An 11,818-nucleotide genomic window follows, 5' to 3' on the forward strand; every position below is an offset into this window, starting at 1 on the left:
ACGTTGATGTTTTGTGGATGGAATTTCTCGAGTAGGGAGGCATTTCCTCGGTGTTAGTATCCTGGCGTGGGGGACCAGCTCTGTCTTATAGGCCCTCCAAAACTGGTAAAGGTCCCAAGAGAGCCCTGATTTCACCATGGAGAGAATTCTACCAGACCTGGGCCAGGACTGAAAAGGCCCTAGCCCTGGTCAAGGCCAGTTTTATTTCTTTGTGGCCAGGAAACAATGAGCAAAATAGTCAAGAGAAGCACAGTAAGAGTGATGGTGGTGGAGCCACTGATATCCTGCCTAATGAGCCCAATGCACAACTGCCTCTACAACCATCTGTTCATTGCCTGGCCCCAGTTTGTATTCTCAGGGATCATATAGAAACAGGCAGTGAACTTAAGGAGAGCCAGTGTGATATAATGGTTAAGAGAGGTGAACTGTAAACTGGAGAACCAAGCCTGATTTCCCACTCCTCCACATGCACAGCCTGCTGGGTGACCCCGAGTTAGTCACAGTCTTTTTTTTTCTTAGAACTCTCTCCACCCCACCTACCTCACAAGGTGTCTGTTACGGGGAGAGGAAGGGAAAGATGTTTGTAAGCTGCTTTGGGATTCCTTCAAGTAATGAAAAGCGGGGTATATTTAAAAAAACCCAGCTCCTCTGAACATTTGAATGAAATCCCACCCATGTCTTCTTAGCTCCAGGTGACAAAAAAAAGAAGAGAATGTGCTCTACTATTAATCCACCAAGGAGAACAAACGTCATTTCTTACTTGAACTCTGTTATGATAACAGGATAGTTTAAAGTTGGTAACAGTGAACACAGAGTGCAGAACCAATTTTTTTGTCAATAAATGCTCATTTCACATTCAGTTTTTTTCCAGTACAGCAGGGATTCAGTATATAACAGTGAAAACAAGCCAAAAATGCAAAATAATATCATTGGCAGTATTCTTTGAGCTAATGGACAAAGGCATAGGCTACAGTGTTGTTTTCCTTCCACAAAAGTCAAGCAGTAAGTTAAAACAAAGACTTGCTTTATTGCAATGAATGTTTAGTCTGTAGAGGAGACAACTAATAGAAGATATGATAGCCAACTTCAAGTACTTGAAAGGATGTCATAGAGGATGGATCAGAGTTGTTTCTGTTACCTCAGAAGGTTGGACCAGAACCAAGAGGTTGAAATGAATTCTAAAGAATTTTTGGCTAAACATCCGGAATAAGTTCCTGACAGTTTGAGCGGTTCCTCAGTGGAACAGGCTTCCTCAGGAGGCAGTGAGTTCTCCTACTTTGGAAGTTCTTAAGTAGAGGCTAGACAGTCACATCTATCATGCAATCCAACTTAATGGAGAAAGCAGTTTTGCAAGGATTGGTCAGTGATCAAAGGAAACCAGGCCGACAAGGAACACTGAGGTTACATACAACCAAAGTGGACACTAGCCAGAACATTATGCAACTAAAAGAAGTGGAGCAAGATTGAAAATTGTGGCAACAGTTGAACCATAGAATCGGCAAAAGTTGGACTCAACTGAATGCCTAACAGCACATCAGATAGCAATCTGACAGAAATGCTGGTTCTGTGAACTTAGGTAGATTGTGGGTGGATGGACAGAAGGTGACAGTGTTGGTGATGGCTCTTGTGGCCCTTTCTTGCATGCCCAGGGAAATGCCGATCACCACTTTGGGAGGTGAATTTCTTCCAGGCCAGACTGAGACTGGCCAGGGATTTGGGGTTTTTTTTGTGGGGGGGGGGTGTTATCTGGGTATGAAATTGGGGTCACTATGGGTAGACAGGTAGTTGTGAGTTTCCTGCATTCTCTTGGGGGGAGTGTGGATTAGATGACCCTAGAGGTCCCTTCCAACTTTTATGATTCTATGCAATGCCAGTTTCATTAGCAGTAGGGGACTGCTAGATCCATGCCAATGTAAAAGGAAAAATAATGCTTGTTCAGTGTGGCTATTTTTAAAACGTACTACACTACAGAACATCAACTGGCCTAAAAAGTACACACAAGACAAATGTTTCCTTTATATCAAATACATACCTGTCTTGCAATAATGTATGTGTTCTATTATTGTTTTCCAACATATTTCACCACTGCCTGTCACAAAGCTATTAATAGGATAGTTCATTTCTTTCTCAAATCCTAATTCACAAACCATATAGTGTACTGTAGAAGAAAGGCAAGTAGTAACTGAATCATGATCCAAAAACTGAAACAAAGTGAAAAATAATTATTAGAAGGGAAAACAAAATCCTGTGGCACCTTAATAACTAGCAAGCTTTCATTGTAGCATAAACCTGAATCCCTAAACATATCAGCTTTAAAGCACCGCAAGACTCCTGCTTACATACGCTGGATAATGTGCTTTCAAAATGGATTTTTCTGTTTCACACAGAAAAATCTAGCAGCAAAAGCACATTGAAAGCACATTATCTAACGTGTGTGAAATTAGCTAATCGCTGCCGCAGACTAACAGATTCAGTACAGACTGCAGCTCATAAATACGAAAACGAAAACGCTCCAGTTAAAAAAAAAAGGCGTGGATACCACACTTCTACGGCCTGTCACTACTACCGTTAAGCTCCAAATGTCACAGTGGGGTTTCTTAACTGTGTCGCATGCGTCAGCTACAGCTTGTCCTGTTCTCTGCCCTGCATTTCCCTCCATTCCTTCCCGATTCTCTCCCTTTCCTTGGCTCATGGCGCGCCAGGTGACGTCATCCAGGAGCGCAAAGTCTCGCCTCCGCCTTCAACGAACACTCGAATCCAGCAATCAACTGGAAGCTTCCGAAGGAATCCCACCCACCGCCCGCTTCCTCCCTGCGACTTGCGCAGGCGTGCCATGGACAAGAAGAAGAAGCTGACTAGCTCCCCTTCCCACCACGTGACGACCTCAAAGAGACAAAGCGGTCCTGAGAAAGAAGGCCTAGCGCCGCGGGTAGGTGGGCACTGTTCCCTGTGCGCATGCGCTTCAGGGCTGGTGCCGCGTGGGTGGTGCGGCTGCGCCAGTTTCTGTTAGTCCCCGTAGCTCGTGAGTTCTGCTCTCAGTGCTAGGAATAATAAACAAATCGCGGAGATCGGCACAACATGCACAACATGCCTTTAGTTTTTGTAAAAATGCAGCAGTAGGACTGCCACGAGGCACTAGGAAGCTTTGCACCCCCGCCCCATGCTGAACATCAAGATCCCATGAAAGAAGATCATAGGGAAGGGACTGTGGCTGAATGGAAGAGTCTTTGCATGCGGGAGGTCCCAGGCTCTATCTCTGGCCTCTTTACACCACTTTTTTTGCCATCCTTGCTTCTTTATTTTGGCTTTGTTGATTGTTGATGATACATGAGTTGTTGCTGCTTACACTAAGGCATTTACATTTCAACTCATTCTATCCTTTCCATTTAAGATATAATTTGCCCTTCAGTCAGTTCTTGAGAATAGAACATAATGCTTCTCAGGAATTAGACCATATTAGGGAGGCAGACAACATTGAACAAGATTTTTTTAGAGTGAGAGTATCAATTTCTGTGCAAGGAAAAGAGATGAAACAGATTCTTTGTTGATTGAAATAGGCCTAAGAAGGAAAAAATATATGAGTCCTTAACTATTGGCAAGGCCAATAGAGAAAATAATCAGGCACTTGGTGGAGGACATAACCCAGAACACAATTGGTGCTACATATGCCATTGTTTGATCTTATTAGTGAACTGGCAGTTGCATTCTGTGCATGCTGTCTTGCAAATGACTATTCTATTAAGCTTAGTGGGTCTGTGCTCAGGTAAGTGCTCAGAGGATTTGCAGACACAGTGGCCCAACTTCACTGAGATACTAAACTTTCAAATGTTTTATGTTATGTTTTGGAGTGAAGTACCATATGAGAATAAAAGTTAACTTATTTAATAACTCAAAATGTGAAAGTGTTACTTGTGATTGATGCACACATTCATTAGTAGGATGTCATCCTGGGGGACTTCATGTGGATGTGCCATCTCCAGGACTTGGCTTGGACCTGGTGTCATCCATGGTGACACTGGGGCTCTCACAATTTGTTGCTGGGCCCACCCATCAGGCAAGTCACACCCTTGACCCATCTTTGGTGCTGGGATAGAGGTGGGGCTGGAAGCTGTTTTAGCTGTGCCGTGGTCAGACCACTACGCCCTGCGGGCCTGACTCAGGATACCACCCCCTCCATAGTTGGGCGAGGGGCGTATTTTTGCCCACCTGCAGAGACTTAGGGATCCCCTTGGTTTCCAGAATGCTCTGTTCTGTGTTCATTAGAGGTAAACATGATTTGATCATTATTTTGAGCTTACTTTTGGTTCTGAGTTAGACGTTCAGGAGTGTAGCCAGATATGTATGGGCTGCATGCAATAGAACCAATAATTTAAAGCAATTTGTATATGGTTTTAACTGATGCTAGCTGCCTGAGATTCCTGTCAGAGAATCATAGAATTGGAAGGGGCAATACAGGCCATCTAGTCCAACCCCCTGCTCAATGCTGGATCAGCCTAAAGCGTTCAGGATAGAAGGGCGGTCTAAAAATAAATAAATAACGTCCCCTGGTAGAATCTAGTATCAAGTGCATGTCATTTATTTGGTATATTTTTATCCCGCCCTTTCTCAAAGAAGCTTGGCACCTTAAATTGTCCCTCCCCCCATTTTATTCTCACAGCTCTGTGAATCATTTCCCTAAGTCAAAATGAAATTAGAGATTTGCAAAATGGGCACTAACACTGATAATTGCTTAACTGTTAAGCACTAAACTATGACAAATCATTCCTAAAATCAGGGTTTTTTCCCAGCTTTCACAAGTTTACAGACATAGAACATCAAGCCATGACGTTTCTGAACCAGGAGATGATGAGTCTACCACAGATTTTACAAAAAGTGAGTTCTTGGCATTCAAGGCTAGCTTTTCAAGACCAAAGTTTGCCAACACATATAGAATGGAACCATACAGAACATTTGAGGCTCATGTCATAAGGAAGAAAGCTGAAGATATCCTAAAGGTAATGTGTTGTTCACTTAAGGTTCTAATTCTGGGGTTCAGCCACACAGACAATTCTCTGTATTACTTTTGTTAGAATTGCAAATGCAGAAGCATTCACAGTGGCAACAGAGCATCCACAATTAAATTTCTCCCTCATTCTCCTTGCAGTAGTCCCCCATGTCTATCATTTCCTCATCATCAATTGGTGATTACTTGTTTTTAAAAATGGAAATTGATATATTGTTATGGTGGTGTAATATAATACAGTTAAATTCTAGCGATCTACTCTTTAAAAAAACTATTAAGCCTTTTTATTGGGGAGTTATTATAAAGGGGACAGTGCAGGCTGCATATGAGAAAGTAAGAAAAAGTGACTGACTTGGGAAGGAAGTAGAGATGGAATGGGGTGGCAGAAGCTGAGCTAGCAGAAGAAGGAATGGAAGAGGGACAAATGGGGAAGAGTGAGTCCATCTGTTGTAATATAACGTAATACTGGCAGCTGCACAATTACTTAAATGTTTTTTAAAACTTCATGGGACATATAATTTCTCCATGTATCCGTCACCTATTATTTCTTTTCTCCCTTCCTGGTAGGGAGGCCTGTCCCCATTTCCTGCTTCCTTCTCCCCACACATCAGCCAACCTACCAAAATCTCTACTTATTTCCTTTTAAGTAGGGAAACCTGTTCAGAATTGGTTATTGAAGATTAAGGTTATATTGTTGAAATACTTCTAAGTAGTTTTATGAATAGGAAGTGATTAAAAGGTTACGATTATAAAACAATTTGTAAATATTAAGAGTGTCAAACTTTTACAGAGATCCTTTTAGATGAATGTTGGCAACTATATTTTAAATTCTTAATTAATAGAATGCACTCCAGGATTACAAATATGATGGGTCCAATGCAGCCGCAAGGTGTTTAATCCTCTCAGAAGAAATAATAGAAGCTGTTAAGGATCAGGGCTTTGACCGTTACAAGTATATAGTCCAAGTGTTTATGGTGGAAAAGTCTGGCCAGTCAATTCATGTAAGTAGAGAAGATGGCTTACTTTATTCTGAGAAATCTGAGGAGTTATTAGATATTCTCCTGTAGCTGATATATCTAATATCAACAGATTGGCCCCCATGCAGTTAGGAAAATCCATGCAGAAGACTAGCCAAGGCTATGAGTTTTGCAAGTCCAGGGAAACCTTTCGTTTTGTGCTAAATGGTTATGCAATAACTACCTCTTCTTAAAAACAAAAGACAAGCCTTGACATCTCTATATATTCAGATTTTGCCAGTAAAGAAAAGGCAGAGTTTGGGAGCATTTTGTGTTGTTATGGCAAACCCAAATGGCTTACAAACACTGGCATTGAGATGTATAAGGAGGTCAGGAAGAGAAACTGAAAGCAGAGACAGAGATGCAGGGTATCTTCAGGGCCATTGTAAGGAGAGTTATATCTGCTTGGTTAATGGACTTTGAAGAGAATAATTCTGTTTAGGATTGCATTGATAGTGGTAAACAGTAGAAGCAGAAAAGGATAGTACAGAAAGGGGGCAAAGGTGGCTCACAAATAAGGCAACAGCCTTTACAGAATAAATACAATAAAAACACTAAAACATCATTCTCTCCCTATTAAAACATAGTACTCAACCCCATAAATAAGTAAACAAAGCAGATATGGCAAGAAGTCGCTCCATGTGCCCAGTAGCCACCATTTCAGATACCGTCAGCCCCTCCATCCATTGCTGACCCCTGTCAAAGGCATCCCACCACTTGCAATGGCTCTCTAGCTGTTCCCGCTTAATTGTTACTCACATGGAGGAAAAGGTGGGCAGGATGGGCTGTTCCAGATTTAGGCCCCATGACTGGAGACTTGGTAAGTGGTCAGTGACCCTTTTCTGTGGCATCAATTGCCACTATCCACTGGCAACAGGTGGGTAATATCAGGACCCACTTGGGACCATGGTTGCATTCCCATGCCACATTTGCAGCAGCCCTTGGAGCCTCTGGGCTCTGAGGGAAGTGTTAGCAGTGTGGGGTTGCTTTTGTGCCACACTGTGCCCCTCGGTACCCCATGGCTGAGGCCATGGGATGCCCCCCATCACCCAATTTGTTTTTCACAATGCTTTTGTCCCTGAACAGTGAATATGGAACTAGTAATTTCCACTGGTTGAGATGGTCAGGAAATGTGTTAAGTTACACCTCAGGCTGGAGGTGAGATGGAATTGCCACAGGCACTATAGAGCAAGGAGGGATTCATTGAAGGAACCTCATATCCATGCAGATGGCTGATCTCTCTGGCAATTGCATGGGTAAACTCACGGTGGAACACTCACCAATGTTCCTCATTCACAGTTTGTGGAACATTTGGCAGTTGTGGATGCCCCATCTGTTACTCCAATGCCACAAGAGGGACTTAGCGGGTGGCAGAATCCAGGCCATCCTGTGTCCTGTCAGAACTTCCATGCATCAGGACATGCACTCTGTCAGCAGTGGCCCAGTATTCTGCACCTGCAAAGGAAGGGTTTGGGCATCAGGTGGAATCACCTGGCACTCAGATTGGAGGGGAGTTTAGAATCATAGAATCAGAGTTGGAAGGGGCCATACAGGCCATCTAGTCCAACCCCCTGCTCAACACAGGATCAGCCCAAAGCATCCTAAAGCATCCAAGAAAAGTGTGCATCCAACTTTTGCTTGAAGATTGCCAGTGAGGGGGAGCAGCCTATTCCACTGTTGAACTATTCACTGTGAATTTTTTTTCCTGATATCTAGCCTATATTGTTGTACTTGTAGTTTAAACCCATTATTGCGTGTCCTTTCCTCTGCAGCCAACGGAAACAGCATCCTCCCTTCCTCTAAGTGACAACCTTTCAAATACTTAAGGAGGGCTATCATGTCCCCTCATCAACCTCCTTTTCTCCAGGCTGAACATTCCCAACTCCCTCAACCTATCTTCATAGGGCTTGGTCCCTTGGCCCCAGATCATCCTCGACACTCTCCTCTGTACCCTTTCAAATTTCTCCATGTCCTTCTTGAAGTGAGGCTCCCAGAACTGCACACAGTACTCCAGGTGTGGTCTGACCAGTGCCGTATACAATGGGACTATGACATCTTGTGATTTTGATGTGATGCCCCTGTTGATACAGCCCAAAATGGCATTCGCCTTTTTTACCGCTGCATCACACTGCCTGCTCATGTTTAGCTTACAATCCACAAGTACCCCAAGGTCTCGTTCACACACAGTGTTACCTAGAAGCGTATCCCCCATCCAGTAGATATGCTTTTCATTTTTCTGACCGAGATGCAGAACTTTACACTTATCTTTATTAAACTGCATCTTGTTCTCATTTGCCCATTTTTCCATTGTGTTCAGATCTCGTTGAACTCTGTCTCTATCTTCCGGAGTATTTGCCAGTCCTCCCAATTTGGTGTCATCTGCAAACTTGATGAGTAGTCCCTCCACCCCCTCATTAATAAATATGTTAAAAAGTACCGGGCCGAGCACCGAGCCCTGAGGTACCCCGCTACTCACCTCCCTCCAGTCTGACGAAACACCATTGACAACAACTCTTTGAGTGCGGTTCTCTAACCAATTCCCTATCCACCTAATTATCTGAAAATCCAGATTGCAGTCCTTCAATTTATCCATCAGAATATCATGGGGAACCTTATCAAAAGCTTTAGTAAAATCCAAGTAAACGACATCAACCGAATTTCCACAATCCACAATCCACAAACTTGATCAAAAAAGGAAACCAGGTTGGTCTGACAGGAGCTGTTGGACACAAATCCATGCTGACTTCCTGGGATCACCATATTGTCCTCCAGATGTTTGCAGATCGCTCCCTTTAATATCTGCTCCCTTATCTTACCCACAATACACGTCAGACTCACTGGTCTGTAGTTCCCCAGGTCATCCTTCCTACCTTTTTTGAAGATTGGAATAACGTTTGCTCTCTTCCAGTCCTCCGGGACATCTCCAGTCCTTAAAGAGGTCCCGAAGATGATAGACAAGGGTTGTGCAAGTTCTCTGGAAAGTTCTTTGAGCATTCTCGGGTGCATTTCATCTGGCCCAGGGGATTTGAACTCATCCAGTGCAGCTAAATGCCTCTTGACAACCTCTCTGTCCATGTCAACCTGCCACCCAGACACTATCTCTTGGCTACTGCCATCTCTAGATGTGCCTAAACCCTTTGAGCTGTGGGGAAAAAACAGATTTAAAATAGGCGCTGAGCCTTTCTGCTTTCTCTGCATCCTCCGTTAGAGTTTGTCCATCCGCACCCAACAGTGGGCCTATTGCCTCCTTAACTTTATGTTTGCTCCTCATATAACTGAAAAATCTTTTCTTGTTACAGTGGGCTTCCCTGGCCAATCTTACCTCACTCTCAGCTCTGGCCTTTCTGATGATTGATCTACAGTGCTTAGTAACCTGTAGGTACTCTTCTTTAGAGCTCTGTCCTTCCCTCCATTTCCTGAACATTTCCCTTTTCTTTCTTAGTTCCTCTTGAAGTTCTCTGTTCATCCAAATAGTCTTCTTAGAGCTCCTGCAGTGTTTTCGTCTTTCTGGGATAGTCATTGATTGAGCAATAGCTCTTGTTTGAGTAGTGCCCACCCTTCACATGCTCCCTTCCCTTTCAGCATTCTCGTCCATGGTATGACACTCATCATGTCTCTAAGTTTATTAAAGTTTGCCCTACGAAAATCCAACATCCGCATCTGGCTACTAGCTTCTTTGCCCCCATCTCAAAATTAATTCTATGAGGACATGGTCACTTCCCCCTAGGGTCCCCACCTCCTTCACCAACTCTTGCCTGCTGGTCAGTATTAGGTCCAATATGGCTGAACCTCTTGTGGGCTCATCTACCATTTGATAAATGAAGTTGTCAGCCAGGCAGGTCAGAAAGTTGCATGACTGAGGACGCTTCGCAGAGTTTGTTTCCTAGCACACATCTGGGAAATTGAAGTCACCCACGATGACAAGGTCCTGCCGCTTGGATATTTTCTCAAACTGCTCACAAAGTGCAGCATCCACATCCTCTCGTTGGTCAGGTGGTTGGTAGCAGACACCAACCACACTGTTTGTTTTCCCCTCGCTTATTTTCACCCAGATGCTTTCCACTATAGATATACTCTCCTTCACTAGAATTTCCTGACAGGTAAGCCCTTTCCTCACATACAGTGCCACTCCTCCACCTCTTCGATCTATTCTATTTTTTCTGAACAATTCATATCCATCCACTATTACATTCCAGTCATGAGAATCATTCCACCAAGTTTCTGTGATGCCTACTAGATCATACCTTTCCATGTTTGTGCACCCAAGCCTCATAAGATTAATAAAGGGAGTTCAAACAGTAATTAAGACCATGGATTATTAAAATATAAATACATTCTATATTTATGTGTACTGGGATTTGAAATTTGTACAGTATATTTCAAAATAAAAATTTAAAATACATCAGACTAAAAACATTGGGAAATGCTAAACATTAAAGATGAAGGTTATTAGGTTTTTTTCAACCTTTAAAAACAATATGAAGACAAAAAATGTATATAGCTTCTTGTAACTGCTGCAAATTTAAATTGGAAATAATTTTCACAAAAGGGCATTTCAATGTAATTGTGAAGTAGCTGTTTATTCTAGGTGGAGTGTGCTAGGTTGTTGAGTTGTGTTTAAACTAACTGATCAATATTATGTGCTTCTTTCTCCTCCAGATTGCCAGCCGATGGGTCTGGGATGATGCAAGGGATAACTGGGTTTCAGCACTACATGAAACCGAGAACTATGTTACAGTGGCTTTAATAATTGCTGGTTATTATGAATAACTTCTAGAAGACAAATATACTATAATTATAATACATTTCTGCAATGTTCTGTGTTAATGTAATTTATTTGCTGAAAGAAAAGTGTGAACCGACCCCCCACCCCACCCCCCAATTCCATTTACAGTGAATTGGGCACAACTAGCATCCCTGGCTTCCTGGTAAGCCTTTTCAGACTAGTGTAGCAGTCTCCACATTAACATCTATTCTGACTATTTCTCTTTTGTGGGCAACTTTCGTGTTCCACTCTTGTTGTTCTTCCATGTCTGTACCAATACATGTTTCAGAATGAAAAATGCCTCATGGCTGTCCTAGAACTTGTAGTGGAAAGCACTGTGGTGAAATGTTATTTCACCCGAGGTTTATGTATAAAAGTGAATGCTGATTTTGGACTGTGCATCCTCAGCCAGACTAGTCTAAAATTACTTTTACAGGTGGGCAAAAAACCAGAGCTATATATGCACACTATTTGTCATTAATTCCTAAGGTCACAATAAGTTCGAAGTATCTCGATGGCACAACACACATGTACTCTTGATGAAAGTACTGTCTGTAGATTCTTGGACATTAAGCACAGCAAACCATAGAGGAAAAGTGAGACTTTCTGATTTGTAGAACAAAAGTAGCAGCCTGTCTAGAGTTCGACAAGGGACAGTGCACACTGTTTGGTAATATGTATAGATTCAGTTGGGTAGTTGTGTTGATCTGAAGCAGCAGAACAAAGTTTGAGTCCAGGGGCAACTTTAAGATCAACATTTTATTTGAGCTTTCACTTGCATATGAAAGCTGTATCTTGAAGAAAACCTTGTTGGTCTTAAAAGTACCACTCGACTCAAACTTTAATAATGCATGTAGTACATTTAAGGTGGGAGATGACGGAGATTAACTTCATGGGAGCTTTAATAAAAGCAGCAAGATGCAGAAACTAATAGACCTGCATATTTAAACTACAAAGAGTTTTCTGGAAGGGGAGAGTCAGTGACAAGTCAGATTGTCAACAGGCACAAATGTCCTGTCCCTTAACAGAGCCTTA

At 42.6% G+C, this 11,818-nt stretch overlaps 2 protein-coding genes across 6 annotated transcripts in view; one reads left to right on the top strand and one right to left on the bottom strand.

The window, feature by feature from the left end:
- The window catches only part of ERMARD (ER membrane associated RNA degradation), a 28,432-nt gene extending 25,647 nt beyond the window's left edge, over positions 1-2,785 (bottom strand). Inside the window, exons 1-2 of one of the 4 annotated variants that reach the window (XM_077346823.1) lie at positions 2,603-2,779; positions 2,033-2,201 (exon numbers count right to left, since the gene is read on the bottom strand). In XM_077346823.1, coding sequence (XP_077202938.1) covers positions 2,033-2,201; positions 2,603-2,692 — 259 coding nt within the window. In that variant the 5' untranslated portion in view covers positions 2,693-2,779. Of the gene's footprint in view, positions 1-2,032; positions 2,202-2,566 lie in introns of all 4 variants that reach the window. The other 3 variants (XM_077346812.1, XM_077346834.1, XM_077346845.1) reach the window with 3 other exon arrangements.
- On the top strand, positions 2,714-10,832 carry DYNLT2 (dynein light chain Tctex-type 2). Of its 2 annotated transcripts, XM_077346897.1 has the most exons (5): positions 2,815-2,929; positions 3,939-4,054; positions 4,788-4,994; positions 5,845-6,003; positions 10,678-10,832. In XM_077346897.1, the coding sequence occupies exons 2-5, from the start codon at positions 4,007-4,009 to the stop codon at positions 10,786-10,788; spliced, it is 525 nt and encodes a 174-aa protein (XP_077203012.1). In that variant the 5' UTR covers positions 2,815-2,929; positions 3,939-4,006; the 3' UTR covers positions 10,789-10,832. The 2 variants fall into 2 exon arrangements, with proteins under 2 accessions (XP_077203001.1, XP_077203012.1); XM_077346886.1 differs by lacking the exon at positions 3,939-4,054 and having other exon boundaries at positions 2,714-2,929.
- Positions 10,833-11,818: the final 986 nt, after the last annotated feature.

This window comes from Paroedura picta, chromosome 1 (genome assembly GCF_049243985.1).
Source record: "Paroedura picta isolate Pp20150507F chromosome 1, Ppicta_v3.0, whole genome shotgun sequence".
In the NCBI taxonomy this organism is placed as follows: Eukaryota; Metazoa; Chordata; class Lepidosauria; order Squamata; family Gekkonidae; genus Paroedura; species Paroedura picta.

Excerpts from the sequence above, each read along its gene's own strand:
- DYNLT2 (XM_077346886.1), top strand. The coding sequence starts at position 2,834 with ATGGACAAGAAGAAGAAGCTGACTAGCTCCCCTTCCCACCACGTGACG. Across the intron at positions 2,930-4,787 it reads AAGAAGGCCTAGCGCCGCGG|CTTTCACAAGTTTACAGACA; the intron begins GTAGGTGGGCAC and ends GTTTTTTCCCAG. Across the intron at positions 4,995-5,844 it reads AAGCTGAAGATATCCTAAAG|AATGCACTCCAGGATTACAA; the intron begins GTAATGTGTTGT and ends CTTAATTAATAG.